The sequence below is a fragment of the Puma concolor genome, chromosome B1, assembly GCF_028749965.1.
Source record: "Puma concolor isolate L17-30 chromosome B1, mPumCon1.1.hap2, whole genome shotgun sequence".
Classification (NCBI taxonomy): Eukaryota; Metazoa; Chordata; class Mammalia; order Carnivora; family Felidae; genus Puma; species Puma concolor.
Genome location: NC_141670.1, coordinates 150,108,022 through 150,121,560, shown reverse-complemented (window position 1 = coordinate 150,121,560; position 13,539 = coordinate 150,108,022). Strand labels below are relative to the sequence as shown.

The following is a 13,539-nucleotide window of genomic DNA, read 5'->3' as shown; positions in this document are numbered from 1 at the left end:
ATAGTTTATTGTAAACCATTAGCATGTTCCAGAGAAGACATGCCTAATATCTTACCAGCTAAGAAAAAAGACTAATCTATAGACTTTTTTTTCTTTTTCTTTTTCTTTTTTTTTCTTTCTTTCTTTTTTTTTTTTTTTTTACTATTTGTGATTATTAGTGACAGCGCCTAATTTAGAAAGGCATTAGAAGACAAGCAAATTTCTTGGGTAGGCAGATTTCTGTTCATATAAAAGTAAAGAGGCTTTTCAACTTCTAGAATAAACTTAAAGAGATAATTCATTTTAGAAAAAGGAAAACTCAGTTTTGAGACATATTTCCCACTAATATCAAAGGCATTTAAAATATTCAGTTCATTCTTACTTTTTTAATATTTATTTATTTTGGGGGAGAGTACAAGTGGGGGAGGGGCAGAGAAAAAGGGGGACAGAGGATCTGAAGCAGACTCTTCACTGACAGCAGTGAGCCTGATGTCGGGCTTCACCTGGAAGATCATGACCTGAGCCGAAGTCAGACACTCAACCAACTAAGCCACCCAGGCATCCCTCATTCTTGTTTTTTAAAAGATAAGTTTTGTTATGTTTATCTGGATAACTGAAACATAGAGTGATACATTCTAATATATCTGCAAATAAAGGTTTGCTATAAAATAATCATTGTATTATATTTCAAATGCATTTCAAAATGTGCTCTGGAGAGAAAGTATAACATCCTGTGAATGATACTTAATAGACCAAAATTTCACATAATGGAACGGATTTTCAAATTCATAATTCATTTTATGAAATGAAACACAGCAGTTAAAGAACACAGCACAAAGGTTGTTCCTATATGTTCATTTAGGTTGTAACTCCATAAAAAAAAATCACTTAGATATTTTTTAATTGATTGTCAATTCATTCCAAAAACTAGTAAGCATAAATAAGTTTAGAAATATTTAATTGTGTTTTATTTTTATTTCTGTTTTCTTGAAACTGATTGTTTTGGAAGAACAGAGATGTGGCTCATTTGAAACATTGCCTTTTAACCATTCTGAAATAAAAATTCATCTGATTTAATTCTCCAACCCAATTCTGTTTCAGATCCCACTTTCCAAAATGAAGGACCTAATACTGATCTTTTGCCTCCTGGAAATGAGTTCCGCAGTGCCGGTAAGTCATAGTTTTCTAGATATTCTAGATTCTTGGATGCTAAACAGTACCGAAGGACATGGTCTAAAGTTCATGCATGGACTCATTTGAATTAATCCAGTGGTAGAGTTCCTACTGAGTCAAAGGTCATAGGTGTCCAGATATCAGCTTACCATCTGAAAGCAGTAGGTCAATGTAATTTTTTTATTCAAAAAGATATTAAAATATTCTGAAGAAAATTTTGAAGTCTTATTCCATTCATTCAAATATAAAAGACTTATGTAGCCTCTGCAATGCCATGGCACAATTTTATTATAACCACTTGCTGCCGTTGTGCAATTGAAATGGAGAAGAAATTTCTCCAAAAAAGGAAAGTCCATTTTCTTCATTTTTAAAAGAATAATATTAGCCAAATTATGATGGTTACAAAACAGAGCTAAGTAATTCCATTTGAAGCTAGTAATTAAGTAATTAACCAACAGATTTGCCTCATGGGGGAGATACTATATGACTGAGAGTTGAAGTTTCTTAAATCAAAACATGCTATGGCAATGGGGCTAATTGTATGTTATGGTCCTATACCTGGCTCATTCTAACATATGTTGATATGATCTCATGAATACAATCCTCTGGGTACTGAACTCTACCAGCCAATAGTATGTGTTTCTATTTTCATGGAGACTTTGTTCTGCTGCCATATGCATTTGGCAAATATTGACCGAACACCTGACATGTATCCAGCAATGTGCTGGGCATTGGAGCCACAAACGTAAGTTTGACATGATCTCTTGTCTTGAGGAACTCATAGTTGGACTTAAATAAACTTTCAAATATTTCAGTTCCCTGACAAAAAAAAAGATTAGCTCCTTGGGTTTCTTAAAGTTAAATGTTTGGGAGAAAGGGGATAAAAACTGGCTACAAGGATGAAAGCCTCAACTCTGTGAATAAAAAGAGTTTCTATTCCATTACTCAACATGAACTTTAAGTGAAAGAAAAAGTGAAGCTGCCACCCTAGCTTACTTTTGTATGATACTGACCCTGGGGTCAGCCTCAGCCATCCACTGTCTAATACTTTGACACTCCTGGAACTTATGCTGGCCCACACCTGTGTCAATCAGGTCCACCCTGAGGGACATGACAATTGTTTAGGATTGCCAACTGACTGCCTGTCAAGTTAGATGTTCTAATTTTACTCCCTCCTTGGAAAGGTACCCTCTGTCCATTTACATTCATGTAAATTTGTTGTTAATTCATGACTTGGAGTAAATGGAAAGGAAAGTATACTTTGTAGTTGAATCTGTCCAAGATACCTTATCTGTGTACTGGCCACTGGGAGGAAGGCTTTACTCTCACAGTCCCCCAAAATGCTGAACAATCTGCTCACTACACACACACACACACACACACACACACACACACACACACACACACACACAATCAGTCTTCCTGTCTACACAACTGATCTTTTTCTCTGCTTAGAGTATTTGCTACACATTTATAACTCTTTTTCTGCTATCCATTTCCAAAACTGAATTATTTGGAACAATTTGCACCATGACTAAGAAGGCAAGATTTTACTTGTATAAAAAGGCATAAAGTGGAAGGTAGATAACACACTCAGGAAACTATTCCTCAACTTCTTACTCACGAAAAAAAAAATACCAATATGTTTAGTGGATGCTCCATAAATATTTGTGTATAAATGAAGGAAAGAAGGCATTGAGAACCTGGGACCCTGGAAAGTAAGGATTTCCAAAGAACCAAAAACCCTCAAAATCCAAAGTACTCTAATTCTTACTCTTCCATTCTCCATTTTTTTTCTACTGGTATTTATGCATATTAACAAAGATTGCTTTAGAAAGAAAAATATCTTACACTTTAAAAATCTAGTTGTAAGTATAACTATATTTTTAACAACTTTTAAATGAATACATTATAATAAAACTTGACTTTTTTTAAAGTGTATATTTTGGATATGATCAAAAAATACAAACACAGATAATAGATTTATACATAAAATAATTTTTCATAAATGATGACGGAGCATTTGTTGAAACCCCTTGAATGGATGGCAAGTTAGGTTTTGCATGTGCTCTTTGCTGAATGCCATGATTCCATGCCACATTCCATGAACCAGAAGCACGTAAGCTTGGCAAAACCACAAGAAAATTGACCTTAGGTTTGTCCCTTTTGCTTACCTATAGGGTAATTTCTTTAAGAATACAAAGTATTCTTGGTTTTCTATTTTGTAGCTTTATCCTACATTGTATTTGTGCTCAATGTAATCTCAAAGTTAAACAAAAATTTCTGCATTAAGATACAAAGGGTAGATGATTCATGTGGGAGCAAAGCCATTAAATATGATGTTAATTCTCCCAATTAATTTAAATTTTTCTTTATTCTGCTTAAAAACTCAAGTCAAAATCCCTCAGCTGGCCTTTATGCACTGGGCTAGGCTTTCTATTTCCAGTATGCATTTAGGGAAGGTTCTCACCAGATATCAAAATTATTCTTATTTCCGTCTAGATGTTTCCTCAGCAACCTGGAACACCAGGCATGGCTAGTTTGAGCCTGGAGGTATGTATCGTCAGAGTATTTACATGTAGTCTTAACATTTGTATGGTCTTGGTAAGAGAGAAACACCATGGGCAGGTTCTGTTTTCCTAGTCAGAAGTCAGTGGCTTTCTAGAGAAGTTCCAGAGAAGCATATGACATTTATTAGAACCTCATCTTCTCATTTTACTGCAATTTTAAACTCTCAGATATTTTACTCTTCAGAATGTCATCTGTGTGTGAATCAGATCAATACTAATATTTAATACCTAATATATATTACATATACATTATATAATTACTGTATTAATATAATTACTACATTAATTAAAACACATTGTTCTGAAGCCACAAATGGTTTACATTTAATTCCATCACCTTATAGTATTTTATATGACAATGTTCCCCTGAAGAGAATTTACCCCACAAAATGTGGTTGTTTATAAGAACTCCTGTAAATAACATTAACCTGGTTTTGTGGCACCTGCTTCATAGCCTGTTTGTCTTGCTGAAGTTCTCATAACTAATAATACTCTGTTTAGAAAATCTCAGCACACTGGAAACATTTGACCATGTCAAAAGAAAATATTAACAGTTATGAATAAAAAAACATTTATGAGATTATAAATTTTTCATAAGACCTTGCAAAGTTTATTCATATCATGATAATCTGGGGGCAATAGGCTGGAAGTTTATTTCAAACGGAAGCTCACAGAGTTACTTTTTTCTCACTTTCTAGCTTAAAAACAACTCAAAGCACTCTAAACCTCTTCCCATTAAATTGAAATTGACTTTCTGTTGAATTGGCAGCATTCTTGACCAGCTATCCAGATACTCACCATTTTCCCCAGTGTGTTTTACATTTACTATTTTGAGGCCTTTTTTATTTGGGAAGGAGGTAAGGGTGCTTTGTTTTGTCTTGTTTTTGTTTTGTTTGCCTGTTTGGGGATGGATTTATAAAAGGCAAAGTAAATTAAATGGGGAAGGGAGGAAAGAGTCAATGAAACAATGTTCTCATGATTAAGTTTCTATTTCAATTGAATGAGCTATTTTCCAATATTTTAATGTGACCTTTACTTAAATGATACCTTTTTCTCTTATTTGATTAATGATAAAAAGCAAACTCACTATTTTAATAGCAATAACAACAATGGCACAACCACATTTAACATTTCCACTTTTCAATGATGATTGTGTCTATTTTATTTTATTCAGCTGACCCACTGCAAACTTTGTGCTAATATCATATATTTAGAAAATGGTTGTACCATATGAAAAGGAATATATGTGGCAAACACTAACCCACCTTTTTTCTTGATAGACAATGAGACAGTTGGGAAGTTTGCAGGGATTAAATATGCTTTCTCAGGTAACCTTATTTTCAAATATTTCTTATTGCACGAATTAATGGTGGTGGTGGTAGTGATATTATTAATAGCAACATTGTAATTCATAAAATTTGTTTGTGAATAGATATTATCCTAAGTATTGAAAGAACAAATGAGTAATAGAGATAACCTAAAACAAAATAAGACCCTTGGATGGGATGGTAGGTAAAACAATATTTAATGTTCTTGAGTAAGAAAAAAATCCTTTCTAGCACTTCAATTTTATTGAACAGCCCAAAATATGAATGCTTAAAAAGCTAAATCTCAAGTAAGTTTATGGGAATCTTGCAGTCTGTCTTAGGATGGAAAGTAAGTCTATTGGAAGAGAGCATTTACCTGTCCACATTAAATTCACCGATGTCACACTTACTTTTGCTGTCTCCACACTTTCTATGGATTTTGTAGAAAATGAAAACCAAGTTTAAGCCACTACTGAAATAAAAGCATGTGGTTTTTTTTTTCCTTTTTTCCCCCCTACATGTCTTTAGTATTCAAGATTTGGTTTTGGAAAGTCATTTAATTCTTTGTGGATGCATGGTCTCCTGCCACCACATTCTTCTTTCCCATGGATGAGACCAAGGGAGCATGAAACTCAACAGGTAGGTTAATTGCATCAATGTGCTTGAAACTTCACGCTGAACAATATTTGCCTTCTCTAACTTATCATATACTAGCTACAGACAGATAATAATAATAATGAATAAAAAATTATCCAAGTATTAGCAAGTCAAAACCTATAATTGTTTTTAGTACTTAGGAAAAATTAAAATAAAGTGGTCCAAACTTTCAACTTATTTGTATATTTATTTCAAATAGGAAGATATGGCCTCCAAAATATAAGAGGCCTATGTTAATGACATGAGCCATAACAAGAGAGAAACTATCTTCAAGATGGAAGCAGGCTATATCCTGGACAATTCTCATCTTAGTCAAGAGTTCCAAATAATTATTCAAAGTCACATTTAAAATGATGCCAAAGTCCTGGTTAAAATATCATGAACCCTACAGTAATCAATAAATACATCAATCAGTTAACCATTATTTTTTTGGTGCCTAATAAATGCATAAGCCAAATTATAGATTGGGAGTGAAAATGAAAACATTTAAAAATGGCTCCAAGGTTCATGAAGTTTCAGATCTGATTGGGAGATAAGATAAGACAATGTATTACAAGGTGTTAAATTATGAGGTATCGGTAATAAAAAGCCATAGAGTTTAGAGATGGGCAGTAGTTGAAGAGGCAAAGCAGAGCCAGATTGTTGTGAGATTTCCATACCACTTTGAGGAGCTTGCAAATGATTTAAAAATAACAGGAAGCCATCCACCACAGTTAATTTCAAAAAGGAGCAAATAAACATGGTTGTTTTAATAGGAACTTTTGATTCCAGTGCTCACAAGTAACATTATTCACCAAGCCGCATTTAGTGGGACAATAAATAATGTTAGTAGTGACTGTTTCTCCACTTGATTATTTCCAAAATGGACTCCATGATGCAGGAATTTGATTGGTATTTTACTTAATTATCACTTCTCTCCTTTCATTAACTCAAAACATATATTATTTATCAAGTGCCAGGCACGTGTTAGGAACCATGTTAAGTGTTAGGGCTATAAAGTCAAAGAAGACATATAATTGTCTCTCAGTTGATGGTGGGCAAAGATATCATTGTAATCCAGTGAAAAAGTGGTAAAAGAGACATACCTAGAGGCAGCTTTGGGAACTCAGAGGAGGAAACAACCATTCTACCAGGAAGTCCGATAGTTTTCCGTATTCTTCAGCACAGATAGTTCCAAAGGAAGTGGAGGAGACAGCCACACAAAAGACTGCCCCAATAACATTGACTTTACATAAACTGGTGCTTCCTAAATGAACATAAGCTTCAGGCCAATTCCCCCGGACTCTCTTGCAAGTAGAAAGCTTCCCAAGCCCTTTTGTTTTAGAAATTCTAGACACCACAGTTCAGTGAGCTATCGCTTCCTGACACTCCTTTCAAATTTCTCTGCAGTATGAATATTCTTTGCCTGTACATCCCCCACCTCTCCCATCGCAGCCATCCCTGCAGCCTCAACAGCCAGGACAGAAACCTTTCCTCCAGCCTACTATTGTAACCGCCATCCAGGACGCAGCCCAGAAGGGAGGACCTCAGCCTCCAGTTTACCAGGGACAACCGCCCTTGCAGCAAGCAGAGGGGCCAATGCTTGAACAGCAGGTGGCACCATCAGATAAGCCACCAAAGGCCGAGGTAATTCTTTCTCAAAAGTCCAATCAGGATTGCCCACTAACTCAAAGGAAAACTGATTTACAGAGCATATTTAAATAATCGGAATTTTCAGGCATAATTTATGACAATACAAATATGTTTTTAAGCAGCTGACATATCTGTCCTTTGCCATCAGAAACAAGGCATGGACTCTAAAAAGATCCTGTGCCTCTTAGTTTCTTAGTCACATAAGATGAAAGCTTTCAGGGGAAATAGGACAGCCCAGAGAAGTCTATGCTTCCTATCACCAGGATCTTTTTCAGCGTTGGAAGGACTGAGAAGACTGATTATCCCACAGCATTGCATGTAGTATTTTGGATTATTATTTCTCTATCTGGTGGAGAAAAAACAATCATGCAATAATGTAGAGAAAAGAGCAGTAGTAAGAAAAGGAAGCTACCATGTAACTAGTATGCTGCACGCATTTGACATTCCCCCATGTCACCCTGATTAAAATCCTATAAAGATAGATATTATCATCCTTTTTAAAAAGCAGACTGGGGCGCCTGGGTGGCTCATTCAGTTAAGCGTCCAACTTTGGCTCAGGTCATGATCTTGCAGCTCGTGAGTTCGAGCCTCACGTCAGGCTCTGTGCTGACAGCTCAGAGCCTGGAGCCTGCTTCAGATTCTGTGTCTCCCTCTCTCTGCCCCTCCCATGCTCATGCTCTGTCCTTCTCTGTCTCTCAATAATAAATAAACATTAAAAAAATTAAAAAGAGAAGACAGACTTTGTGTCCTGCCTGACTAAATGAAAGCAAAAATCAGGAAATTCATTTTAGATTGCTTATTATAGTCATAAATAAGTTAAGAGTATGTCCAGTTCTACTTTTATAGTTTAGTAATTTTAATATTCATCTATGATGCAGCTACCAGGAATGGATTTTGCTGATCCACAAGGCCCATCAGTAAGTACAGATCTCAATGAGATACTTTATTAAGAAAAATATCTATACTTCAAGAAAGAAGAGGGGTGCCTGGGTGGCTGAGTCAGTTAAGCGTCTGACTTTAGCTCAGGTCATGACCTCACGGTTTGTGGGTTCAAGCCTTGTGTCAGGCTCTGTGCTGACAGCTCAGAGCCTGGAGCCTGCTTCAGATTCTGTGTCTCCCTCTCTCTTCCTGGCCCTTCCCCACTCGCACTCTGTCTCTCTCTCTCTCTCTCTCTCTTAAAAATAAATAAACATTTTAAAAATAAAAAAAAAGAAAGAAGAGTGAAAATGTTTAATTGCCCCATTTATTCATGAATATGAAGTATAATGGGTTCCTTTGTTTTCTTAAATATTAAATACTTATTTGTCAAATTAATCCACCTGAAAATGCATTTCATATATCACTTAGAAATGGCTGTAAAGGGAGGTTTGCCTGTATTATAGCAAAAATGAATTACTAATTCTGTTTTTCTATCACTTAAAGGTGTTCCAAATAGCTCGTTTGATATCTCGGGGACCAATGCCACAAAATAAACCTTCTCCAGTAAGCTTTTTAAAAAATATGCCTCTGCTTATAATTTACTTGAACATTTTTCCTTGGAAAATGCATTTTATGATGATTATTGTATTTATATTTAGCTTTATCCAGGAATATTTTACATGTCCTATGGAGCAAATCAATTGGTAAGTCTGTAACCTACAAAAAATATCATTTTAAATTCAATATTATCTTAAGAGCTATAATTATAAAAATCTAAGCTTCACACAAAAGATTCCGTATTCTCTGAGTGCCTAATAGCAACTGAAATGTCAAGGAGGCACACTTTCTATTTGACTAACTCTAGCCAGAAACACACACACACACACACACACACACACACACACACACACGCATATATACAACAGCATTAGGAAAGGTAAATTTTCTATCTGAATTATCCAACTTGGCTCCATGCATTTAATAATGACTCACCTCTACACTTTACCCTGCCGTTGGACATGGCATTAACTTTAAGGTTTAAGGAAAAAGTTAACTTTTTACTTTACTTTTAACTTTGTCTTGAGTAGCTAATGGGATAATAGGAACCTACTGACTGGTAATAAGATGCACTGTTTCTTTTTTAACAGAATGCTCCTGCCAGACTTGGCATCATGAGCTCAGAAGAAATGGCGGTGAGTAATGTCCTCAAACTGTTATGAAAATAGTGGTCAGGGCAGAACAGTCACAAAAGACTTGCTGCAAGAGGCATTGGCCATAAATGTCACTGAATATAGAGCACAGGACTCAGATTGTTCCACTCAGAAACCAAAACCTTGATTCTTAGGCAACATGCAAAGATTTCACCACGTTTCCATCTAGTCATTTCTGAGTCATGACCATTCTAGAACATAAGATTTTGCCCTGTTTCTTGAATATGAGCAGAGGAGAAACCTTTCCTGAAAGGCCATTATCATTGAATGGCATATGCTTCAAACCAAAAAAAAAGACACGCATGATTTGTACAGAGTTCCCATTTCTTCTCGGACCAAATAAATTCAAAACAACAAATTCAACAGCTTGCAAATAATTTAGACCTCGACATTGAGCGATAAAAAAGAAAAAGAAAACAACTCTATGTATTATGTTATCCTCACCCCAAGTGTAGCCACCATCTGTCACCACACAACACTGTTACAATGTTGTATACATGAACCTAACGTGACGTTGTGTGTCAACTATATTCAGATAAGAAAAAGAAAACTAACCAAGTTTAAAAGGCGATTAGTGTAAAATTCAAAGTGCGTTAATAAGTTAATTTGAGCATATTCTTTTTCTATTATCCATGCATATGACAACTTTAAATTTTGAGACCAGTAGACTTGCACAATTTCATATTTTCCCCCAGAAATTTCTACCTGTTACCTCTGTTAGAGGACAAAACAAAACAAATACCATACTAAATTAAATTGTTATCAACTATAGATCCTATCAAATGAATAAATACTATAAATATGCTATCATCGAAAGAAAACTCTCATCCCAACATTCTTTTTTTTTTTAATGTTTATCTATTTTTGAGGGAAGAAGAGAGGCAGAGTGAGAGCAGGGGAGGGGCAGAGAGAGAAAGACACAGAATCCAAAGCAGGCTCCAGGCTGTGAGCTGTCAGCACAGAGCCAGACGTGGGGCTCAAGCTCACAAACTACGAGATCATGACCTGAGTCAAAGTCAGATGTTTAACTGACTGAGCCACCCAGGTGCCTTTCTCATCCCAACATTCTTGAGTGCCTTCTATGAACTAGATGCATAGGAAGACACTATAGAGGCGAGATAAATTACATAAGATTTCTGTTCTCAAGGAGTTTACTCTCTAATCAATGGGAAAGTTAGATACAAGGGCAGATAGTGTCAAAATGTTGTGATAAGGGCAAACAGACCTATAAGAGAGGTAAAGGGGAGAGGCAGGTAGCCCAGGCAAGGGGTTCACAGTGCCATCCCTCAAGGAGATGATGTGAGAAGCTGAGATTTAGAGAGTGGAGAGCCAAGAGAAGGTAGGAGAAAAGAATGCGGTATCCACATACTACCAACACAACTGGCTGAAAATTCAAGTAAGCGTTAATTATCATCTTATCATTTTAATTATTTATATTCTGCCTCATGCTTAAAAGATTTTGTAGTTGCTTATGAAAAGCCCCCAATAAAGGTCACCAAAAAATTGAAGATAGAATTTAAAATGAGTAAAAACTGTAAGCGATTAATTAAATGAGATTACAAACATGCAAATTACAAAGCCCTACACAATCACTGTAAGTAGCCCAAAATTGGAGGTTGGATATTTTGGGGCAGCAAAGGCAGAAAAAAAGGGACCTGGTAAGTTCTACAATTCTAACCGTCCACAGGAAGAAAATATTTCAGTTCCTCCAGAGAGATCAAGCTTCTTTTTCTGACACATGTTCTAAAAATAAAGAAAAAGAAAAGGAAAATCTTAGAGAGGGCTTTGTTCATTTGAGAAATGATGTTGAGGTGGTTTTCTAAAATATCCCTCAACAAACTCAGCAATGGACCAGTTTTTGTTTGTTTGTTCATTTGTTTTATGATGGCATTGCCTATTTTGCCTGCTTATTGTTTTCTTAACATTATATTTGAACTTCCGTTTGCCTGTAGACTTGGTTCTGCCCTGCTTCCCCACTTCTCTCCTTCCTGCTTTCATTCAGACTTGGCAAAGGGTCTCCACCTGCCTTCCACCTTTCTAGAAAAGTGCAGAATCCTCTCCTTTATATTTCAAAGCCAGTTTAGTGAGAAATGTGCTTACCCAAAGCTGTCAACTCACTCTTTTTTCCCTAACAGTTTTTTATGATTTCTAGGTGAATCTGACCAATTGTGATTGTGTGGTATACTTAATAGTAGGTGATAACGGTACCTTTGGTAAATGGTTTATTTCCAGGGAGGCAGAGGAGGCCCCATGGCCTATGGAGCCATGTTCCCAGGATTTGGAGGCATGAGGCCTAACCTTGGCGGGATACCCCACAATCCAGCCATGGGTGGGGATTTTACTCTGGAATTTGACACCCCAGTCGCCGGAACCAAAGGCCCTGAGAAGGGCGAAGGAGGTGCACAAGGCTCCCCCAGGCCGGATGTCAACCCGGCCGATCCGGAAAACCCAGCTCTCCTTCCAGAGGTAGCACCTGGTGCCCTGGGAGGGCTTCTTGCTCACCCAAAGGGCAACGACCCCAGCCTGGCAAGAGGTCCTGCAGGGCAGAGTGGGGGACCCCCCAGGGTCACCCCAGCAGAAGCTGACCCACTGATGACCCCTGGATTAGCAGATATTTATGAGACCTATGGTGCCGACGTGACCACACCCCTGGAAGAAACGCCCACAGATACCACAGCCATCCCAGACACTCAGCAAACATCCATGCCAGAAAACAAGGCCCAGCAGCCCCAGATCATGCATGATGTGTGGCATTTCCAAGAGCCCTGAGAGCTTTGAGATTATCAGCTACTTTCTGTATGCACAAGCTCCCCAGCTTTGTCCCTATAGTATATCTCTTTACTGAAACACTTACTACCCTGCCGCAGCAAAGGCGTTAAAAATGCTGAGCATATATTAATAAATACAAGTGGCTAGAAATAGTGTAGGTCCCCTTCTTGCTTTCATTCTCTTATTGAAATAAAATGTGTTGGCTTTCTCTGTGATTTAGAAATACTATTAATGACATCAGAGCAAGTTTAAGGGTCTCTGCATGTGAAAATCGCTGTTTCTTAGCTGTCTTGGGCACTATAGAATTTCTCTCTCCAGCATGACAGTCATATCCAGGAAATGCAACATTGCTTTGGAAATTTTTCTCCAAGCAAAGGCACATATTCTCAGAATTATGAGAGACACCATTCAAACATTATTAAACAGGGATGGGTGAACAATCCCTGACTGGTATTACTGGGTTTGGTAATATTGGATTTAAAATTCTCATTGTAGAGTATTTTATTTAATCTAGTAAAAACACTTAGCTTATTTTAAATAAAGAATTTTTCTTGTTGAAAATATCAGGAATTATATGTTTATTATTTACATATATTCAAATGGTTAAGAAAGGCATGCTCATTCCCTACCTTTGCTATTCTTTAACCCATTTTATTTGATTTGTTCATTCTTTCATTGAAAGTTTATTGAGTATCTACCAATGTCCTAGGCACTGTCCTAGGCAACGGGCACACAGTCCCTTCCCTCACAGCTTACACTGGGCATGACTGACAAGAAGACAGACAACCACAGTTTTTGTTTTTATGACAAAAACAGCCATTCTGAACCAACTCAGGTATTTTACATACATTATCTCACAACAATACTGCAAAACCCACAACATACGTGAAAAGTGCTATGAAAATGCCAAGCACGGGGGGGGGGGGGGGGGGGAGAAAAAAAAAAAAAAAGAAAGAAAATGCTAAGCACAACGTGCCGCCGAAGCCACAGAGGAGACAGCCTCACCCAGCCGGAGAGGCATTGGAGGGGCTGGGAGGGATCAGACAAGTTTTCTCAGAACCATTTGCAGAATAAGGCCTCCAAGAGGAAGAAACACAAGAAGAGTCATGTGGGTGCCACGTGAGAATTAGCTCATTCCTGTGAAGTACACTGTGGTAAAAAAGGGAATCAGCAAATGATTGCTACTTGTCACCAAAGCTAGGTATTCAGTCAGGGCTATTTGCCTAACTTGACAGGTTCCGAGGCCAGTTCTGGTCACCTGTGAAAAGTAGCCTCCCACCCCATTCTGTCCACCCCCTCCCAGGTGGCCCAGCCAGGCCTTAC

The 13,539-nt window shown here is 37.2% G+C and overlaps 1 protein-coding gene across 1 annotated transcript in view; it reads left to right on the top strand.

Moving 5' to 3' along the window:
* AMBN (ameloblastin) overlaps positions 1-12,715 on the top strand; it is a 39,852-nt gene extending 27,137 nt beyond the window's left edge. The window contains exons 6-15 of the mRNA XM_025922142.2: positions 1,081-1,149; positions 3,655-3,705; positions 5,003-5,050; positions 5,558-5,668; positions 7,076-7,312; positions 8,197-8,235; positions 8,741-8,800; positions 8,896-8,940; positions 9,385-9,429; positions 11,680-12,715. Of these exons, the coding sequence (XP_025777927.2) occupies positions 1,081-1,149; positions 3,655-3,705; positions 5,003-5,050; positions 5,558-5,668; positions 7,076-7,312; positions 8,197-8,235; positions 8,741-8,800; positions 8,896-8,940; positions 9,385-9,429; positions 11,680-12,216 (1,242 nt within the window). The 3' untranslated portion in view covers positions 12,217-12,715. The remainder of the gene's footprint in view (positions 1-1,080; positions 1,150-3,654; positions 3,706-5,002; positions 5,051-5,557; positions 5,669-7,075; positions 7,313-8,196; positions 8,236-8,740; positions 8,801-8,895; positions 8,941-9,384; positions 9,430-11,679) is intronic.
* The last annotated feature ends 824 nt before the right edge of the window (positions 12,716-13,539 follow it).